The sequence below is a fragment of the Neofelis nebulosa genome, chromosome 3, assembly GCF_028018385.1.
Source record: "Neofelis nebulosa isolate mNeoNeb1 chromosome 3, mNeoNeb1.pri, whole genome shotgun sequence".
NCBI classification, from domain to species: Eukaryota; Metazoa; Chordata; class Mammalia; order Carnivora; family Felidae; genus Neofelis; species Neofelis nebulosa.
This window is the reverse complement of record NC_080784.1, coordinates 21,288,700-21,306,260: the sequence shown is the minus strand read 5'-3', so window position 1 is coordinate 21,306,260 and position 17,561 is coordinate 21,288,700. Positions and strand designations below refer to the sequence as shown.

Genomic DNA, 17,561 nt, shown 5'->3' with positions numbered 1-17,561 from the left:
GCTTTCAGTGCCATTAGAGTTTTGGCTTCCAAATTATAGAGAAAGAAATGAAATTACAGCACACTAGGCAATAACCAATATTTACAGGTCATACTTCTTTAAACTGTTTACTATTTCCATTTTTTTTTTTTTTTTAATTTTTTTTTTTTTCAACATTTTTTATTTATTTTTGGGACAGAGAGAGACAGAGCATGAACGGGGGAGGGGCAGAGAGAGAGGGAGACACAGAATCGGAAACAGGCTCCAGGCTCCGAGCCATCGGCCCAGAGCCTGACGCGGGGCTCGAACTCACGGACCGCGAGATCGTGACCTGGCTGAAGTCGGACGCTTAACCGACTGCGCCACCCAGGCGCCCCACTATTTCCATTTTTTAAAAGGAGATATACAAAGAATGGATGACTCAATTACAGTTACAATTATGTTATTAATGTTTACTATGCAAGAATAAAAGTATATAGAACTGAAGAAGGGAGAAAAAAGTTAGAGGGGTCAAGGATGTCCATGTGCACCACTTCAATACTGTGCTAGAGTATCTAGCCAGAGCAAGTAGGCAGGAAAATAAAAAGAATTCACACTGAAAAAGAAGTAAAATGGTCTCATTTTCAGATGATGTAATCCATAGAAATCCTAAGGAATCCACTAAAATTTAAAAAAATAATAAATTAATTCAGCAAGTTTGAAGTATATAAGACCAATGGACAAAAATTAATCCCATAAACAGCAATGAACAAACTGAAAATGAAATTAGGAAAACAGTTCTACTTAAAATAGTATAAAAAAGAATACAGTACTTAGCAGTAAATTTAACCAAAGAAGTGCAAGACTTGCATACTGGAAACTATAAAATATTGTAAAAAGAAATTAAAGACCTAAATAAATGGAAAGACATACACGTTTATAGACTGGAAGACTTAATATTGTTAAGATGGCAATGCTCCTTAAACAGATCCACAGATTTGATACAATACCTATTAAAATCCCAGCTGGCTTCTTTGCAGGAAGGCAAGTGATCCTAAAATTCATATGAAAATTCAAGGGACCTATAACAGCCATAACAGTCTTGAAAAAGACGAACCAAGATGGAGGACTAGCACTTCCTGATTTTAAATTCACTGTTAAAGCAACAGTAATCAAGACATTGCAGTATCAGTATAAAGACAGATAAATCAATGGAAGGGAATTCAGAGTCCAAGAAATAAACCCTCACATTTATGCCAATGGCAAAACTTAGAAATGTATATATATCTTATAGCTTAGTGAGAAAAAGAAAACTTAATTAAAAATAGGCAAAAGATCTGAAGAGACATTTCTCCAAAGAAAATCTAAGTCAACAAACACATGAAAAGATGCTAAACAATAGGGAATATTGTAATAGTCAATAGGGAACAACAGTCAGTAGGGAAATGCAAATCAAAACCACAGTGAGGTACCACTTGACATCCACTAAGATAGCAATACTACTACTACTAATAAAACAAGTGTTGGCATGGATGTAGACAAATTGGGACCCTCATACAGCGCTGGTGGGAGTGCAAAATAATGCAGCTGCTTTGGAAAACCGTCTGGCACTTCCTCAGCTAAACATATAGTTATCATGTGATCCAGTTAATTCTGCTCCTATGTATAAAGTGAAAAATATGAAAACGTGTACATGCAAAAAAACCATACACAAATACAAATGTTCACAGCAGCATTACAACAGGCAAAATGGAAACAACCGAAATGTCCATTAACTGATGGATGGATGATCAAAATGTAGTATATCCATACAATGGAAATTATTCACTCATAAACAGAAATGAAGTATTGATACATGCTACAATGTGAATGAACCTTGAAAACATTATGCTAAGTGAAAGATGCGAGTCACAAAGGACCACATATTTTATGACCCCCTTTACATAAATGTCAAGAAAGGGCAAATCTATGGACAGAAATTATGTAAGTGGTTGCCTAGGGCTGAGGGGTAGGTTTCAGGGTCAGGGCTAAGGGATAAGGTTTCCTTACCTTAGGGATGATGAAAATGTTCTAAAACTATCTGGAGAGATAGTTGCACAATTCTGTAAATATGCTGAAGCCATTAAATCATATACTTTTAGGGGGTGAATTGTATGGTATGTCAGTTATATATCAAAACTTAAAAAAAAAAAAAGAAAGGTGCATGGAAAATGGTTGAAGGTAAGCTAAACTTTTATCCATCACTGAAGTATTAGAGTAGACAATGTCTAAAGCTGAGTGAGACAAATTGAGCACAACCATAACAAAGTCATATTCATAATCAGGAGAGATTCAAAACTTTTTGCCCCCAATATTACACAAGCATTAATTAATCAAAAAAGACAGCTGCAAACTACTAGTGTGATAGTAGACATAGGTTCTGGCTGAATGTCACCTGAGTATTAACAGTTAAAAGTGTTTGCTTAGGGAAGGGAATGGAAAAAATCAAGAAGACTGTTGATTTTCATCATAAGCCTATCTACATCATTTGATTTTCTTGGACTATATGCTTTGGTAGAAATTTTAAAACATTAAATTCAAAATTACATGATTCTGAGGTGCCTGGGTGGCTCAGACGGTTAAGTGTCTGACCCTTGGTTTTGGCTCAGGTCATGATCTCATGGTTCATGGGTTCAAGCCCCACATTGGGCTCTGCACTGACAATGTGGAGCCTGCTTGGGATTCAATCTCTCTCTCTCTTTGTCCCTTCCACTCTTGCTCTCTCAAAATAAATATACTTAAAAAAATAATAATGTCATTTCATTTACATGATGTGGAATATTTTCAAAGAATGAGTCTCTGACATTGTTTTTTAGTGTTTTAAAGGATCATTATCTAAAATTATTTTAAAATAATAACTTACAGAGCAAGCACAGGAAGATGGTGGCAGAGTGGAAGGACCCTAGGCTTTCCTCATCCCACAAACACAACTAGATAGCTATCAAATCATCCTAAATGTCTCAGAAATCAACATGAAAAGTGGCAGAAAATACTACTCAAGTAAAGGTAGAGAAGAGGCCACATTGAAGAAGGCAGGAAGTACAGAGATGTGCAGTATGGGAGAAAAACAGATGGTGGCTGTTGCCGTGGGGAGGGAGCCAAGGTCATAGAGAAGGGCAAGTGACAAACTAGCACACAGGGGAGCACATGGCAAAACAAAATCCCCACAGCAATAGACTTAGAAAGCAAGAGGGGCCAAATTTTTTTACTTCTGGCAAGCAGTGGGGCTTAAAGCCTGGAGTTTTAAGGGTCAGTGGGCTTGGCTGGGATACACCCCAGAGGGCATTGTGCTGCTCTTGGACAGAAAGCAGGTAAACAATCTGCAGAAACTGTGTAGAAATAGCGATGTGAAGAGTGCCTGGGGCACACAGTTTGAGGATTATTCACTCATGTAGGAGGATGTCCCAGAGAGACAGCATTCACAGAGAGACCCCTCTAGGAACAAAGGAATCGACTGCCACTATTCCCTTCCCTGACCCTCAGCATAAGCACAGGACCACCTGCAGGAACGAGCACCACTCCCACACTTACTGCCTAAGGTGCTTAAACCAAGCCTTGATCCCACACACCAGTGGAACTGCCCCTCCTAATAAGCTTGCCTCAGTCTCAACACAGTGGAGCCCTTCCCCCAGAACACTGGCTCAACCTCCTGCTCACACTGCGTCTCCAAAGTGGGAGTTTTGCAGAGCTTCTGCTCCAGCAGGGGTGGCAAAAGGTCTCATTTCACAGGTCAGAGCACACCTAGTCAAAATGTGCGACATTCAGACCAGGGACCAAACAATGCCCACGACAGGCAAAGAGAGCCTCTGTAGACAACTGGTCTCACAGATAAACTGTCCAGGACACCAGAAACAGAGCATAGGCAGCACACACTAGAGATACTCCAGGAAGCACCAGGCCCTGGAGAACAGAGGACACCATAAGGCAGGGCACTGTAGGACCTCTTCTTCATAAGGCCATTATCCTCAAGAATAGGGGATATAGCTGACTTTCCTAACACACAGCAACAGGCACAGACACTTGGACAAAATGGAAGACAGAGAAATTTATCCCAAATGAAAGAAAAGGACAAGACCTCAGCCGGAGATCTAAGTGAAACACATATAAAGTAACATGCCTGATAGAGAATTTAAAGTAACAATCATCAGGACACTCACTGGACTTTAGAAAAGAGTGAAAGACATGAATGAGACCCTTAACACAGAGATAAGGAATAATATAGCAGAGATAAAGGGTATAGCAAATGAAACGAGAGACATGTTAATTGAATGAACAGCAGGATGGAAGAAGCAGAGGAATGAATTAGTGATCTAGAAAACAGTAATGGAAAATAATCGAGATGAACAAAAGAGAGACAAAATAATTATGCAACACTAGAAAAGATTTAGGGAACACAGTGACTTCATCAAGTGTAATAACATTCATGTTATAGGACTCCTAAAAGAAGAAGAGTGAGAAAAGGGGCTAGAAAACTGACTTGAAGAAATAATAGCTAAAAACTTCCTAATCTGGAGAAGGAAACAGATGTCTAGATCCAGGGGGTACAAAGAACTCCTATCAAAATCAACAAATGCAGGGGCACCTGGGTGGCTCAGTCACTTAAGTGTCTGACTTCGGCTCAGATCATGTTCTCACAGTTCATGAGTTTGAGCCCCACTTTAGGCTCTGTGCTGACAGCTCAGAGTCTGCAGCCTGATTTGGATTCTGTGTGTGTCTCTCTCTGCCTTTCCCCTGCTTGCACTCTCTTCTCTCTCTCAAAAATAAATATTAATTTTTTTTAAATCAACAAAAGCAGACCCGTTCCAAGACTATTTATAATTAAATTGGCAAAATTTAGTGATAAAACAATTTTAAAGCATTAAGATAAAACAAGGCAGTAACTTACAAAGGAAAACCTATAAGGCTAGCAGGAGATTTTTCAGCAGAAACTTTCCAAGTAAGAAGGAAGTGGCAGGATATATTCAAAGTGCTGAATGGGAAAAATCTGCAGCCAAGAATACTCTAACCAGCAAGGGTATCGTTCAGCTAGGAGGAGAGGTAAAAAGTGTTTCCCAAACAAAAACTCAAAGAATACGTGACCATTAAGCCAGCCCTGCAAGAAACATTAGAGGGGACTCTTTGAGTGGACAGAAGAGACCAAAAGTGACAGTATAAAGGTAGGAAACATGAAAACAGTAAAAAGTAATATTTCTGTATAAAAATCAGTCAAGGAACTCACAAAGTAAAAGGACATAAGACATAACATATATCTAAAACATGGGTTAGAGAGGATTAAGGAATGGGTTCCAACACAAATGACTGACAATTTAATATAGACTGCTATATTCAGATGTGGTTATATACAAATCTAACAGTAATTATATATCAAAACCCACTAATAAACGTGCAAAGAACAAGGAGAAAGAAATCCAAATATACCACTAAGAAAATCAGGAAACCATGAAAGACAGAAATACAAAGAAAGGATCAGAGAAAATCTTCTGAAACAACCACAAGACAAATAATAAAATGACAATACATACATATTATCAACAAATACTTTGAATGTAAATAGATTAAATGCTTCAATTATAAGACAGAGGACGATTAAAAAAACAAGATAAAAAAACAGGAATGAATAAAAATGGATAAAGAAACAAGATCCATCTATATACTGGCTACAACAAACTCATTTTAAACTTAATGACAAGTACAGATTGAAAGTAAGGGCATGGAAGAGCACCTGGTGGCTAAGTCGGTTAAGTGGTTCTTGATTTCAGTTCAGGTCACAATCTCATGGCTCATGGGATCAAGCCCTGTGTCAGGCTCTGCTTTGACAGCATGGAGCCTGCTTGGGATTCTCTATCTCTGCCCCTCCCCTGCTTGTGCTCTGTATCTCTCTCTCTCTCTCTCAAAATAAATAAAATTTTTTTAAAAATAGAAAGGGCATGGAGAAATATCTATCATGCAAATGGACGTCAAAAGAAAGCCAGAATAGCAATACTAATATCAGACAAACTAGACTTTATTTTATTTTATTTAAAAAATTAAACGTTTATTTATTTTTGAGACAGAGAGCGACAGAGCATGAACGGGGGAGGGTCAGAGAGAGAGGGAGACACAGAATCAGAAACAGGCTCCAGACTCTGAGCTGTCAGCACAGAGCCCGATGTGGGTCTTGAACTCACGAACTGCGAGATCATGACCTGAGCCGAAGTTGGACGCTTACCCGACTGAGCCACCCAGGCGCCCCTAGACTTTATTTTTTTTTAATTTTATTTGTTTAATTATTTTTAATATTTCTGAGACAGAGACAGAGCATGAGTGGGGGAGGGGCAGAGTGAGAGGGAGACAGAATCAGAAGCAGGCTCCAGGCTCTGAGCTGTCAGCACAGAGCCTGATGTGGGGCTTGAACTCACGAACTGTGAGATCATGACCTGAGCAGCAGAAGTCGGTCGCCCGACCGACTGAGCCACCCAGGCACCCCACAAATTAGACTTTAAAAGAAGACTGTAACAAGAGACAAAGAAGGGCACTACATAATCATAAAGGAGACAATCCAACAAGAAGATATAACATTATACATATTTATGCACCCAAAAACATAAAACAGTTAATAACAAACGTAAAGGAACTAATCGATAGCAATACAATAATAGTAGGGGACTTTAACACCCCATTTATGTCAAGGGACAGATCATGTAAACAGAAAATCAACCAGTAAACAACAGCTTTGAATGACACGCTAGAAGAGATGGATTTAACAGATATATTCAGAACATTCCATCCTAAAACAGCAGAATACGTATTCTTTTCTAGTGCACAAGGAACATTCTCCAGAACAGATCACATTTTAGCCCATAAAACAAGCCTCAACAAATTAAAAAAGATTGAGGTCATATCATGCATCTTTTCTGACCACAACACTATGAATCTAGTAGTCAACTATAAGAAAAAATCTAGAAAGACCACAACAAACACATGTAGGTTAAATAAGATGCTACTAAACAATGAATGTGTCAGCCATGAAATAAAAGAAGAAAAAAATGTACATAGAAACAAATGAAAATGAAAACACATTAGTCCAAAACCTCTGGGATGCAGCAAAAGTGGTTCTAAGTGGAAGTTTATAGGAATACAGGCCTACCTCAAGAACAAGAAAAATCTCTAACAATGTAATCTTTCACCTAAAGGAGCTAGAAAAAGAATAAACAAAACCAAAAATCAACATAAGGAAGGAAATAATAAAGATTAGAGCAGAAATCAATGATACAGAAACTAAAAAAACAAAATAAAACAACAACAACAACAACAAAACAATAGAACAGATCAATGAAACCAGGAGCTACTTCTTTGAAATAATCAATAACATTGACAAACCTCTAACCAGACCTATTAAGAAAAATAGATAAATAACTCAAATTAATAAAATCACAAATGATATAAGAGAAATAACAACCAATGGCACAGAAATACAATTATAGAAGAATATTATGAAAAATTATATGCCAACGAACTGGACAACCTAGAAAAAAGTGGATAAATTCTTAGAAACATACAAACTACCAAAACTGAGATACGAAGAAACAGAAAATTTGAGCAGACAGCAAAGAAACTGAGTCAGTAATCAAAAAATTCACAGCACCAAAAGTCCAGGGCCAGAAGGCTTCACAGGTGAATTCTACCAAAACAAAAGGGGAAGGAAAACTTTCAAATTCACTCTAAGAGGCCAGCATTACCCTAGTATCAAAACCAGATGGGGCGCCTGGGTGGCTCAGTCGGTTGAGCGTCCGACTTCGGCTGGGGTCATGATCTCACGGCTCATGAGTTTGAGACCCGCATCAGGCTCTGTGCTGACAGCTCAGAGCCTGGAGCCTGCTTCAGATTCTGTGTCTCCCTCTCTCTCTGCCCCTAATCCACTCGCATTCTGTCTCTGTCTCTCTCAAAAATAAATAAACATTAAAAAAAAATGTAAAAAAAAAACCAGACACCACAAAAAAAAATTTACAGGCCACTATCCATGATGAACACAGATGCAAAAAATCCTCAACAATATACTCATAAGCTAGATCTGACAATTCGTTAAAAAAAAAAAATCATTCACCATGATCAAGTAGGATTTATTCCTGTGTTGAATGGATAGTTCAATATTCACGAATCAGTCAATATGATACATTACATCAATAAGAGAAAGAGAAAAAGATTATTTCAATAGACAAAGAAAAGCATTTGACAAAGCACAACATCCATCCATGATAAAGACCCTCAGCAAAATAGGTTTAGAGGGAACATACCTCAACATAATAAAGGTTATATATGAAAAACCCACAGGTAACATCATCCTTAATGGGCAAAAACTGATAGCTTTCCCCTTAAGGTTAGGAACGAGACAAGCACCACATTTATTCAACACAGTATCAGCCACAAATGTCAGACAACAAAAAGAAAAATAAAAAGGCACCCAAATTGGTAAAAAAAAAAAAAAAAAAAAAGTAAAACTTTCACTACGTACAGGTGCCATGATACTATATATAGAAAACCCTAAAGACTCCACCAAAAAACTGCTAGAATGGATAAATGAATTCAGTAAAGTCACAGGATACATAATCAATCTATAGAAATCTGTTGCATTTCTACACTCCACTAATGAAGCAAAAAGAAAAACTAAGAAAACAATCCCATTTAAAAGTGCACCCAAAATAATAAGATACCTAGGACTAAAACTAATGTACTCTGAAAACTATTAAACACTGATGAAAGAAACTGACGAGGATACAAAGAAATGGAAAGACATTACATGCTTATGGATTGGAAGAACAAATACTGTTAAAAGGTCTATACTACTCAAAGCAATCTGCACACTTAATGAAATCCCTATCAAAATAGCAACAGTATTTTTCACAGAACTAGAACAAAGGATTCTAAAATTTGTATGGAGCTATGAAAGACCCTGAATAGCTAAAGCAGTCATGAAAAAGAAAAGTAAAGCTGGAGGCATACAATCCTGGACTTTAGCCTGTACTACAAAGCTATAATCATCAAGACAGTATGGTACTGGCACAAAAACAGACACATAGATCAATGGAACAAATTAGACAACCCAGAATTAAACCCAAAACTCTATGGTCAACTAATCTTTGACAAAGCAGGAAAGAATATCCAATGTAAAAAAGACAAGTCTCTCCAGCAAATCGTGTTGGGAAAACTGGACAGCGACATGCACAAGAATGAACCTGGACCACTTTCTTACACCATACACAAAAATAAACTCAAAATGGATGAAAGACCTAAATGTAAGACAGGAAAGAAATCATCAAAATCCTAGAGGGGAAACAGGCAACAATCTCTTTGACCTCAACCACAGCAACTTCTTACTAGACATGTCTCCTGAGGCAAGGGAAACAAAAATGAACTACTGGGACCTCGTCAAGATAAAAAGCGTCTGTACAGTGAAGGAAACAATCAGCAAAACTAAAAGGCAACCTTTGGAATAGGAGTATTTTCAAATGACATATGCAAAAAATAGCTTATACAACTCAATACCCAAAAACAAATAATCTAATTAAGAGATGGTCAGAAGAAGTCAACAGACACTTCTAAGATGATATCCAGACGGCCAATAGATACATGACAAGAAGTTCAACATAACTCATCAACAGGGAAATGCAAATCAAAACCACAATGAGGTATCACCTCACACCTGTCAGAATGGTTAAAATCAACAACAAAGAAACAACCGGTGCTGGCAAGGATGCAGAGAAAAAAGAACTCTCCTGCACTGTTGGTGGGAATGCATACTGGTGCAGCCACTCTGGAAAACAATATGGAGATTCCTCAAGAAGTTGAAAATAGAACTACCCTATGCTCCAGTAATTCCACTACTGGGTATTTACCCACAGATAACAAAAATACTAAATCAAAGGGATACATGCACCCCAATGTTTACAGCAGCATTATTTACAATAGCCAAGACATGGAAGCAGCCCAAGGGTCCATCAATAGATGAATGGTAAATGAAGATGTGGTAATATATATGTAATGGAATATTGTTCAGCCATAAAAAGAACAGACTCTTGCCATTTGCAATGACATGAATGAAGGAAGCTAGAGTATAATGCTAAGCATAGTCAGAGAAAAACAAAATACCATATGATTTCATTCATATGTGGAATTTAAAGAACAAAACAAACAAGCAAAGGAGAAACAAGGGAAAGGGTCAAACCAAGAAACAAATTCTTAGTTATAGAGAGCAAATGGATGGTTACTGGAGGGGAGATGGATCAAGGAGGACACTCGTGATGGGCACCAGGTGATGTATGGAAGTGTTGAATCACTGTGTTATACCCTGAAACTAACATTATACTGTGTTAAGTAACTGGAATTACAAACAATGACAACAATATATAACTGCACTGAGGGCACGTCACTCACCAGTCCTTCTCTAGCAAAGTCAGAAAAGGACACCAAAAAGTAGCACTCTACCTAAAGTCTTAAGGTGCAACTATGAATTTTCCAAACATATCATTGCATAAGGGTAATTCTTAACTTTAGAAATGCAGCTCTTACTTCATTCTAACTTATTCACCATAAGATTCTCCTAAATATCACAACTTTTGGTTAGTTTAAGATGTGATTTGATTCATAAAAATCCAATGTAAGCCCTTTTACCGAATTTCAAGTTATCAGGAACTTTAGGTTCATGTTCTGGATGCAAGGCCCATCTCCACCAGTGACGGAAGGTTACACAGGTGAAGACAGAGCCAGTCTCCAAAGCCCCGGCCCAGCTTCCGCCCCCCACTCCCTGCTCTCTCTCACATAGTTTCCCACAGAGATAGCAATAAAACCAATGCCTCAATTTAATTCCTAATAGTGAACAATCTAAATTCCCTTCAGGGCTTTTAACAATCACTAGCATCAACTCGGCAAGTAGTGCAATGTAATAATGCTCATCTCTCCCTAATAATTCTATCTGCATGAGCTGGGTGGAAAAGCCAATATAAAAAATCGAACTACAAGGTATATTTCTTATGAGACAATGTGAGGAAAGTTAAAAGTGCTCTATCAAGTCCAGGAGAGAAATCAACCTGCCCCAGAGGTGAGAGCAGTCTCCCCATAATATATGTGGGACTTTGAGGCCAATAAAACATTGTATTAGGATATCCTGGCAGCAAAAAATAAACATGAAGTACAGACATGACATCTACATAAACTCGGGCTGAAAGAGTAAGGTTAAATGTGAATGAAATTTTTTAACGCATCAGCTCAAGACCAGAGTATTTCAGGTGCTCAGAAGGTATTAACACCGAAGTCATGTTAAACAAAAAGGTTAGATTTGGGGGTAGAGACAGATGTATCCTCACCTTCAAGGGAGATTTCAACAAGGAAAGACCACTTCAAAATCTATGTAGAGACTTGAAATGGAATTACAATAATCTCATCTGTTATATAAAGTTTCTTACTATCACCAAAATTAACTATACATAGTTTAAATAATAGACATCCTTATCAAGGTAGGTAAATATTTAAATAGGTGACAGGTAAAGATTACAACTAGGGGATAGGTAGAGGTGCTATTTGGTTGGCCTGGCATATTGTGCTGCACTTTACCACAGGGGAAAAAAATACAACCAACTTAGAATCTCAATCTCTCTCTCACTTGCTCTCTCTCATTTTTGCTTCCCAGCACCAGAGGAAATGGTGGAAATCTCTGGAAAGTGTTTTGTCAACACTTTCTGGGTCAGTGAATTCTCTGATTATTCTAGTTATTTGATAGGAACTTGAACCTCTTTGAAATTAAACAATCTTTATGTCCTCCCCACTCATAAAGAAAACTTACAGAGCTACTGGACACACTATTATTTAGGAAAACAACATAGAAAGTGAAAATTCTTCCATTAGCAACTCAAATGCTCCATGCCTAAAAGGAATGACCTAACTCATCCAGGTCCTCAAAATATTTGAGTCCTGCAGAATCAGCGAGACGAACCAGTCCACGAACTGGGTGCTTCTGAGAGTCTACAAAAAAGTTCAGAAAGTCCTCGTGCACATATCTTATTCACATACTCAGAAAAAGACAATGAAGAGTAACTCGAAGAAATTATGTAACTCACACCAGTGTTCACACCATCAGAAAAGAAGTCGAACAATTCTAGCCAGACAATTTTAATTCTTTAATTTACCAACAACAATTTTCTAAGATTTGTTTCTTAAAATGTTCTCTTGTGTACCACAGAGCAGACACTTACCTACTGAGTAAGGCATGCTTCTTGCATATGTAACAAACTCAAATGGGCAAGCAAAACTTACTTGTTTTCTCACCTTTGATGGCATGGCACTCTGTTAAACTAGGAATATTCAGGTGAAAGGAAGGGGAATAAACCTTCCACGAGGGCTAGGATCCTTATACCTATCATTAACCCGTTCCCAGCATCCGGAACAGAATCTGGCACACAGTAGGCATGCAGTATTTGCTGGCTAAGGGAACAGATTACACCTGTGTGTTCCTTCCTTTGACGTACTGGGGGAACACAGACACAGTACGGTAATATTGGCCAGGCCAGAAGGTGTGTATGTGGTTTGTGGAAACTTTGTGAAAATCATTGCCAAAAGCTGACCTAGTAGCTCATGTCAACAATGTTATTAATCATACGAGAAGTTCATGCATAAAAAGAAGCTTGATTTAGGGGCGCCTGGGTGGCTCAGTCGGTTAAGGGTCCGACTCTTGATTTAGCTCAGGTCATGATCTCACAGTTTGTGGGATAGAGTCCCACACTGGGCTCTATGCTCACAGTGCAGAGCCTGTTTGCGATTCTCTCTCTCTACCTCTCTCTGTCCCTTCCTCTCCTTCTCCCTCTCCCTCTCTCTCTCTCTCAAAATAAATAAATAAACATTAAAAAATAAAAATAAATAAATTTGATCCAGCAATTAAGTACTGGGCCATTGGGTTTCACTTTCACACAGTTTCGGAATCTGCTCGCATTTATTACTGACAACAGTCATCTCTCCCATGCTGATTCCTTTCCTTCTCATCACTCCTCAGCCCAACGGCAAGCTATCTTCTGCTCCCAACACCGCTCAGGACAAGTGACCAATGTCCTCCAACTGCCAAATATAACGGACACCTGACATCTCAGTGGCATCCTGCACAGGGAGACCACTATCCACTCTCTCCTCTGAGCCTCCCCAAGACTCATCTTCCCACTGGGGCTGCTGCTTCACCTTTGCCATCTCTTCTCTACTTGACACATGTACGTGTGCAGGTGCCCTGACCCCTGCTTAGTCCTCTTCTTTTCTGTGTCACCTTTCTGCTCAACATTCACTTGCTCCTAAGGCTTCAAGTGATAAGCCTGGGACTCCCAATCTCCCTCTTCTGAGCTTCAGTCCCAAAGGCCTGCTGGATACCCTAGAGCCCCAGGAAATGCCACCTAACCAGAATAAAACCAATCTTCATTCTTCCAACCCCAGCTTTCCCCGTCCTGTGCTTCTTGGCAGTGATGCCGCCATTCAGCCGATTGAGCACTTGAGAAACGTGCTTGTCCCTCCTCCTCATCCAATCATTCCTTCTGCTCATTCTACCTCCTACTTTTCTCTGGAACCATCTACTTCTCTCCCTCTCCACTGCACCACCCTCCACATGTATGTCACCCTCCACCTGTGTTCTCCCCTGGACTAGTCTCCTCATATCCACCCCTGCTCACTTCCAACCCAGACTTATCTTTTTATTTTTTTGAGAGTTCATTTATTTTGAGAGAGAGAGAGAGAGAGAGAGAGAGAGAGGGAGAGAGAGAGAGAGAGAATGGGAGGGAGAGAATAAGAACAGGGGAGGAGCAGAAAGAGAGGGAGAGCAAGACTCCCAAGCAGGCTGCCAGCAGCCAGCACAGAGCCTGACTCTGGGCTCAATCCCAGGAACTTCATCAACTCAGATCATGACTTGAGCCAAAATCAAGAGTCGGATGCCCAAATGACTGAGCCACCCAGGCACACTGCCCCCCCCCCCCAGACTTTTTAAAATGAAAACACTTGGGGCACCTGGGTGCCTCAGTCGGTTAAGCAACTAGCTCTTGATATCAGCTCAGGTGATATCACAGTTCCTGAGATTGAGCCCCCATCAGGCTCTGCACTGACAGCGTGAAGCCTACTTGGGATTCTCTCTCTCTCCCTCCCTTTCTCTCTCTGCCCCTCCCCCACTAGCGCTTGAGTCCCCCCCCCAATAAATAAACTTAAAAAAAAAGAAAATAAAAACTCTTCCCAAGGCCACAGAGCCCTGAATGACACTGTCTCCATCTCCCTCTTCAGACATTTCTCGTGCCATTCCCATCACCACCATCTTTTAGTAGGTCTTTTAATAAAGTCAGTAATTAAGAATGACTCAGGAAGACCTTAAAATATGCTATACTCTGAAAAGCCTCAAACACAAAACCCACAGACATTCCAAATCAATAATTTTGTTTGTAACTTAAAGCCAGTCTTCATTGTTCACATTTATCAAAAGTAGTTTTGAAATATCTTTTGTTACTAAGTCGCTATGCACAGTTTATTGTATGATTCAAAAAGTGCTTCTTCTCATCAGGGAATGAGGTCACTAGACTTCTATGAGGTTCCAAAGGTCCTTTCAGCCAGAATTTTTCAGATCAATAAAATATTAAGAGAGGCCCAGCACAAGGGAGTCCAAATTTTTATTCTTCTATGTGGAGGTGTTAAAAACAAACAACCCCCCCCCCCACACACACACAGAAGAAAGAACACTCTAATAACAAAAATTGAAAAGCCATAAAGTCAGAATAGCAGCTAACATTCTAAATGAACAATTTTGGTTTGATGCCCTCATTTTTCTCATTTCATTAAAGATTTGTGAAAACAGGTTCCCAAACTAAAATCAGTAGCTAGACAAGATTTTGACAACCCTTATCCTAGATAAGAACTACTATTCTTCTAAAGACAGCTTCATCAAGGCTCTTGCTGGAGGGGCACCTGGCTGGCTCAGTCAAAATTCGACCCTGGATCTCGGGATCATGAGTTTGAGCCTCATATTGCATGTGGAGATTACTAAAAAATAAACACATAAACTTTAAAATAAAATAAAAACCTTCTTGAAAAAAATAAAGTATTGAAAGGGGGGAAAAAGCAGCCCCTGACATCTAAAACTGTTCAGAGGTTCATAATTAGACCCCAATATGATTAAAAACTGGTATGTACTTACATGAAGGCCACTTCTGTTTGCCTGTTGGATATAACTAATCTCATGGAATACCCACTGCAGTTAAGGTTACTCTGAGACATGATAAAATGAAACAAAGCAAGGCTACTTCTGTTTTAAGCACAGACAAAACAAGGGTATTGTGCAACCTACAAAATACCAAACATCCCCTTCTCTTGCTAAATTAAAGTTTCTTCTTTACCCAGTCACAGAATTTTAAAAGTACCCAATCGTGGAGTGCCCGGGTGGCTCAGTTGGTTAAGAGCTTCCGACTTAGGCTCATGTCACGATCTCATGGTTCCTAGGTTCAGGCCTACGTAGGGCTCTGTGCTGACAGCTCAGAGCCTGGAGCCCACTTTGGATTCTGTGTCTCCCTCTCTCTCAGCCCCTCCCCAACTCAAGATCTCTCTCTGTCTCTCTCTCTCTCTCTCTCTCTCAGCAATGAATAAACATTAAAAAAAATTTTTTTAAATATCCGATCTAGAGCAAACCCCTGTTCCTTGGACCCACCCTCAAATTACACAACCCAAGTCCAGATTATGAAATAGGTTTTGCCAAATGCCCTTCTACCAAGAGGGCAAAAGTTTGCGTTCTTTTTCACTGTAAAGAGTAATAAACCTAATTTGTTCAACTACAGATGTGTTTACTGCTGGCCTTTAGCCGAAGGCACTTAAGAGTATCAAAGTATTAAACTCTTTTAAAATACTCATAATCCCAACCACTTTAAAGCAAAGGAATTCCCTACACACTCTAAAACAACCCTAATTTTATGTCTTCTTATGCCCTTCCAGTTCTTGTCCACATGTATATACTGTGTGTTTTTCTGTTACTGAAATCACTGGACATACTATTTTATTCTGCTTCTGCTTAACGTTCTATCAATTTTAATGAATGAATAACATCCCACCGTGATTTTATTCTTAAATCATTTCTCCTCAGAAAAATAAGAGTAAAAGGAGAGAATGCGTATCTTGTTCCCACTGCTGACATCCTAAGCTATTCAAGACCACCCTCATCTAACCTCAGGTCAGATGCACCCAAGTTCCTTTATATCTGACCTGCTGGCCTGTCCATTTACTCTGTAAATGGAGTTTTACTGTTTCCAAAGAAGAGAATTATGAAAGAGCACCAGACTAGGTGTCAAGAGGCCTGAGTATCTAGGCATACTTCATTAAACAATAGTGTAACCTCTGGCTAAACGTTTTCCCACTGGGTTTACTTCCTCCTCTGTAAAGTAAGTCAGGCTGGTCCCTCAGTGTCTCTTGCAGTTAACAAATCTGGGTTCCCCTGACTTCCTTCTGGGGAAAGTGCCACGGGACAGGCGTTCCCATGACTGGGGGTCAAGGCCACAGCAGCCACATGGGGCCAGTCTGGGCAGCTCCCACAGCCCTGATTGTGGACTCCTCGGCCTTTCCCAGGGATCTCAGGAGCCTCGGGGGCAATCTCTCCCTCAGCGCCTCTTCACCTGGCAAAGAATGCCCCAGTCATCAAGCAGTCTCTCGCTTAATTGAGTTATGTACACAAGTCGACTGAACTTTTCTCTTAGCAGTGCAGGATGCGCAGGCCTGGAACTGGTAGAACAAGTGCAGTCACTCAAATTTGGGGGGCGTGCAAATCACAACCAGCATTCCGCCGAGGCCAGGATTTCCTTAAAGGTTTTCTTGTCCAAAGTTGTACGGAATCAAACCGAGGTAGGGTTCACCAGCCCACTCTGCACCCACACTGCCAAGCGGGATACCGTAGACCCCGGAAAGATGCTGCCCCGCACCAGGTGTTCCTCAAGCCACACCCGCACCTGCGCCACCTCCACGCTGCATGCCCCTCTCCGCGCCCTCCCCTAGAGCTCACTCACCGGCGGCGCATTCTGTGCCACGGCGCAGGTGGCAACCACGGTCAAGAGTACGAAGGTTAGGCGACCCCAGCCCAGCATGGTCCCGGCAGCTCTGAAAGACGCCTGCCGAGGCTGCAAGAAGTACCACCTGAACTCGAAAGCAGACCTCGCCCCGCCGCCGCGTGACCAGAGCACGGGGCCGCACCAAACGAGACGGGGCGCGGCGAGCGACGAGATGGGGCCAAAAAGAGAGGCTGGGGCTTTTCTGTGTTGCGGCAGGTGTAGCAAGAAGAGGAAGCCTTCCGAAAGGAGTGAGGAGCGGGGAGCCCTCGCGATGGGAGTCAGAGCTCGCATGAGGACCACGATATTGGTCGGGCCTCTCCCCCGGTCTCCTGGGCAGTGGTTGGGCCCAGCCAGAGCCCCGCCCCCGGTGGGTGGGGCTCAGGAACTTTTCACCCGGTCGCGCCCTATGGAGGTCCGCGCGCAGTTCGGGACCCACTCCGCTGCCGGCTGCGGGGCGACAGAAGCCGGGAACTCCCGCTCTACTCCGAGCTTGGT

The 17,561-nt window shown here is 40.6% G+C and overlaps 1 protein-coding gene across 1 annotated transcript in view; it reads right to left on the bottom strand.

The window, feature by feature from the left end:
- The window catches only part of ASAH1 (N-acylsphingosine amidohydrolase 1), a 50,104-nt gene extending 32,893 nt beyond the window's left edge, over positions 1-17,211 (bottom strand). Inside the window, exon 1 of the mRNA XM_058720066.1 lies at positions 17,025-17,211. Within this exon, the coding sequence (XP_058576049.1) occupies positions 17,025-17,102 (78 nt within the window). The 5' untranslated portion in view covers positions 17,103-17,211. The remainder of the gene's footprint in view (positions 1-17,024) is intronic.
- Positions 17,212-17,561: the final 350 nt, after the last annotated feature.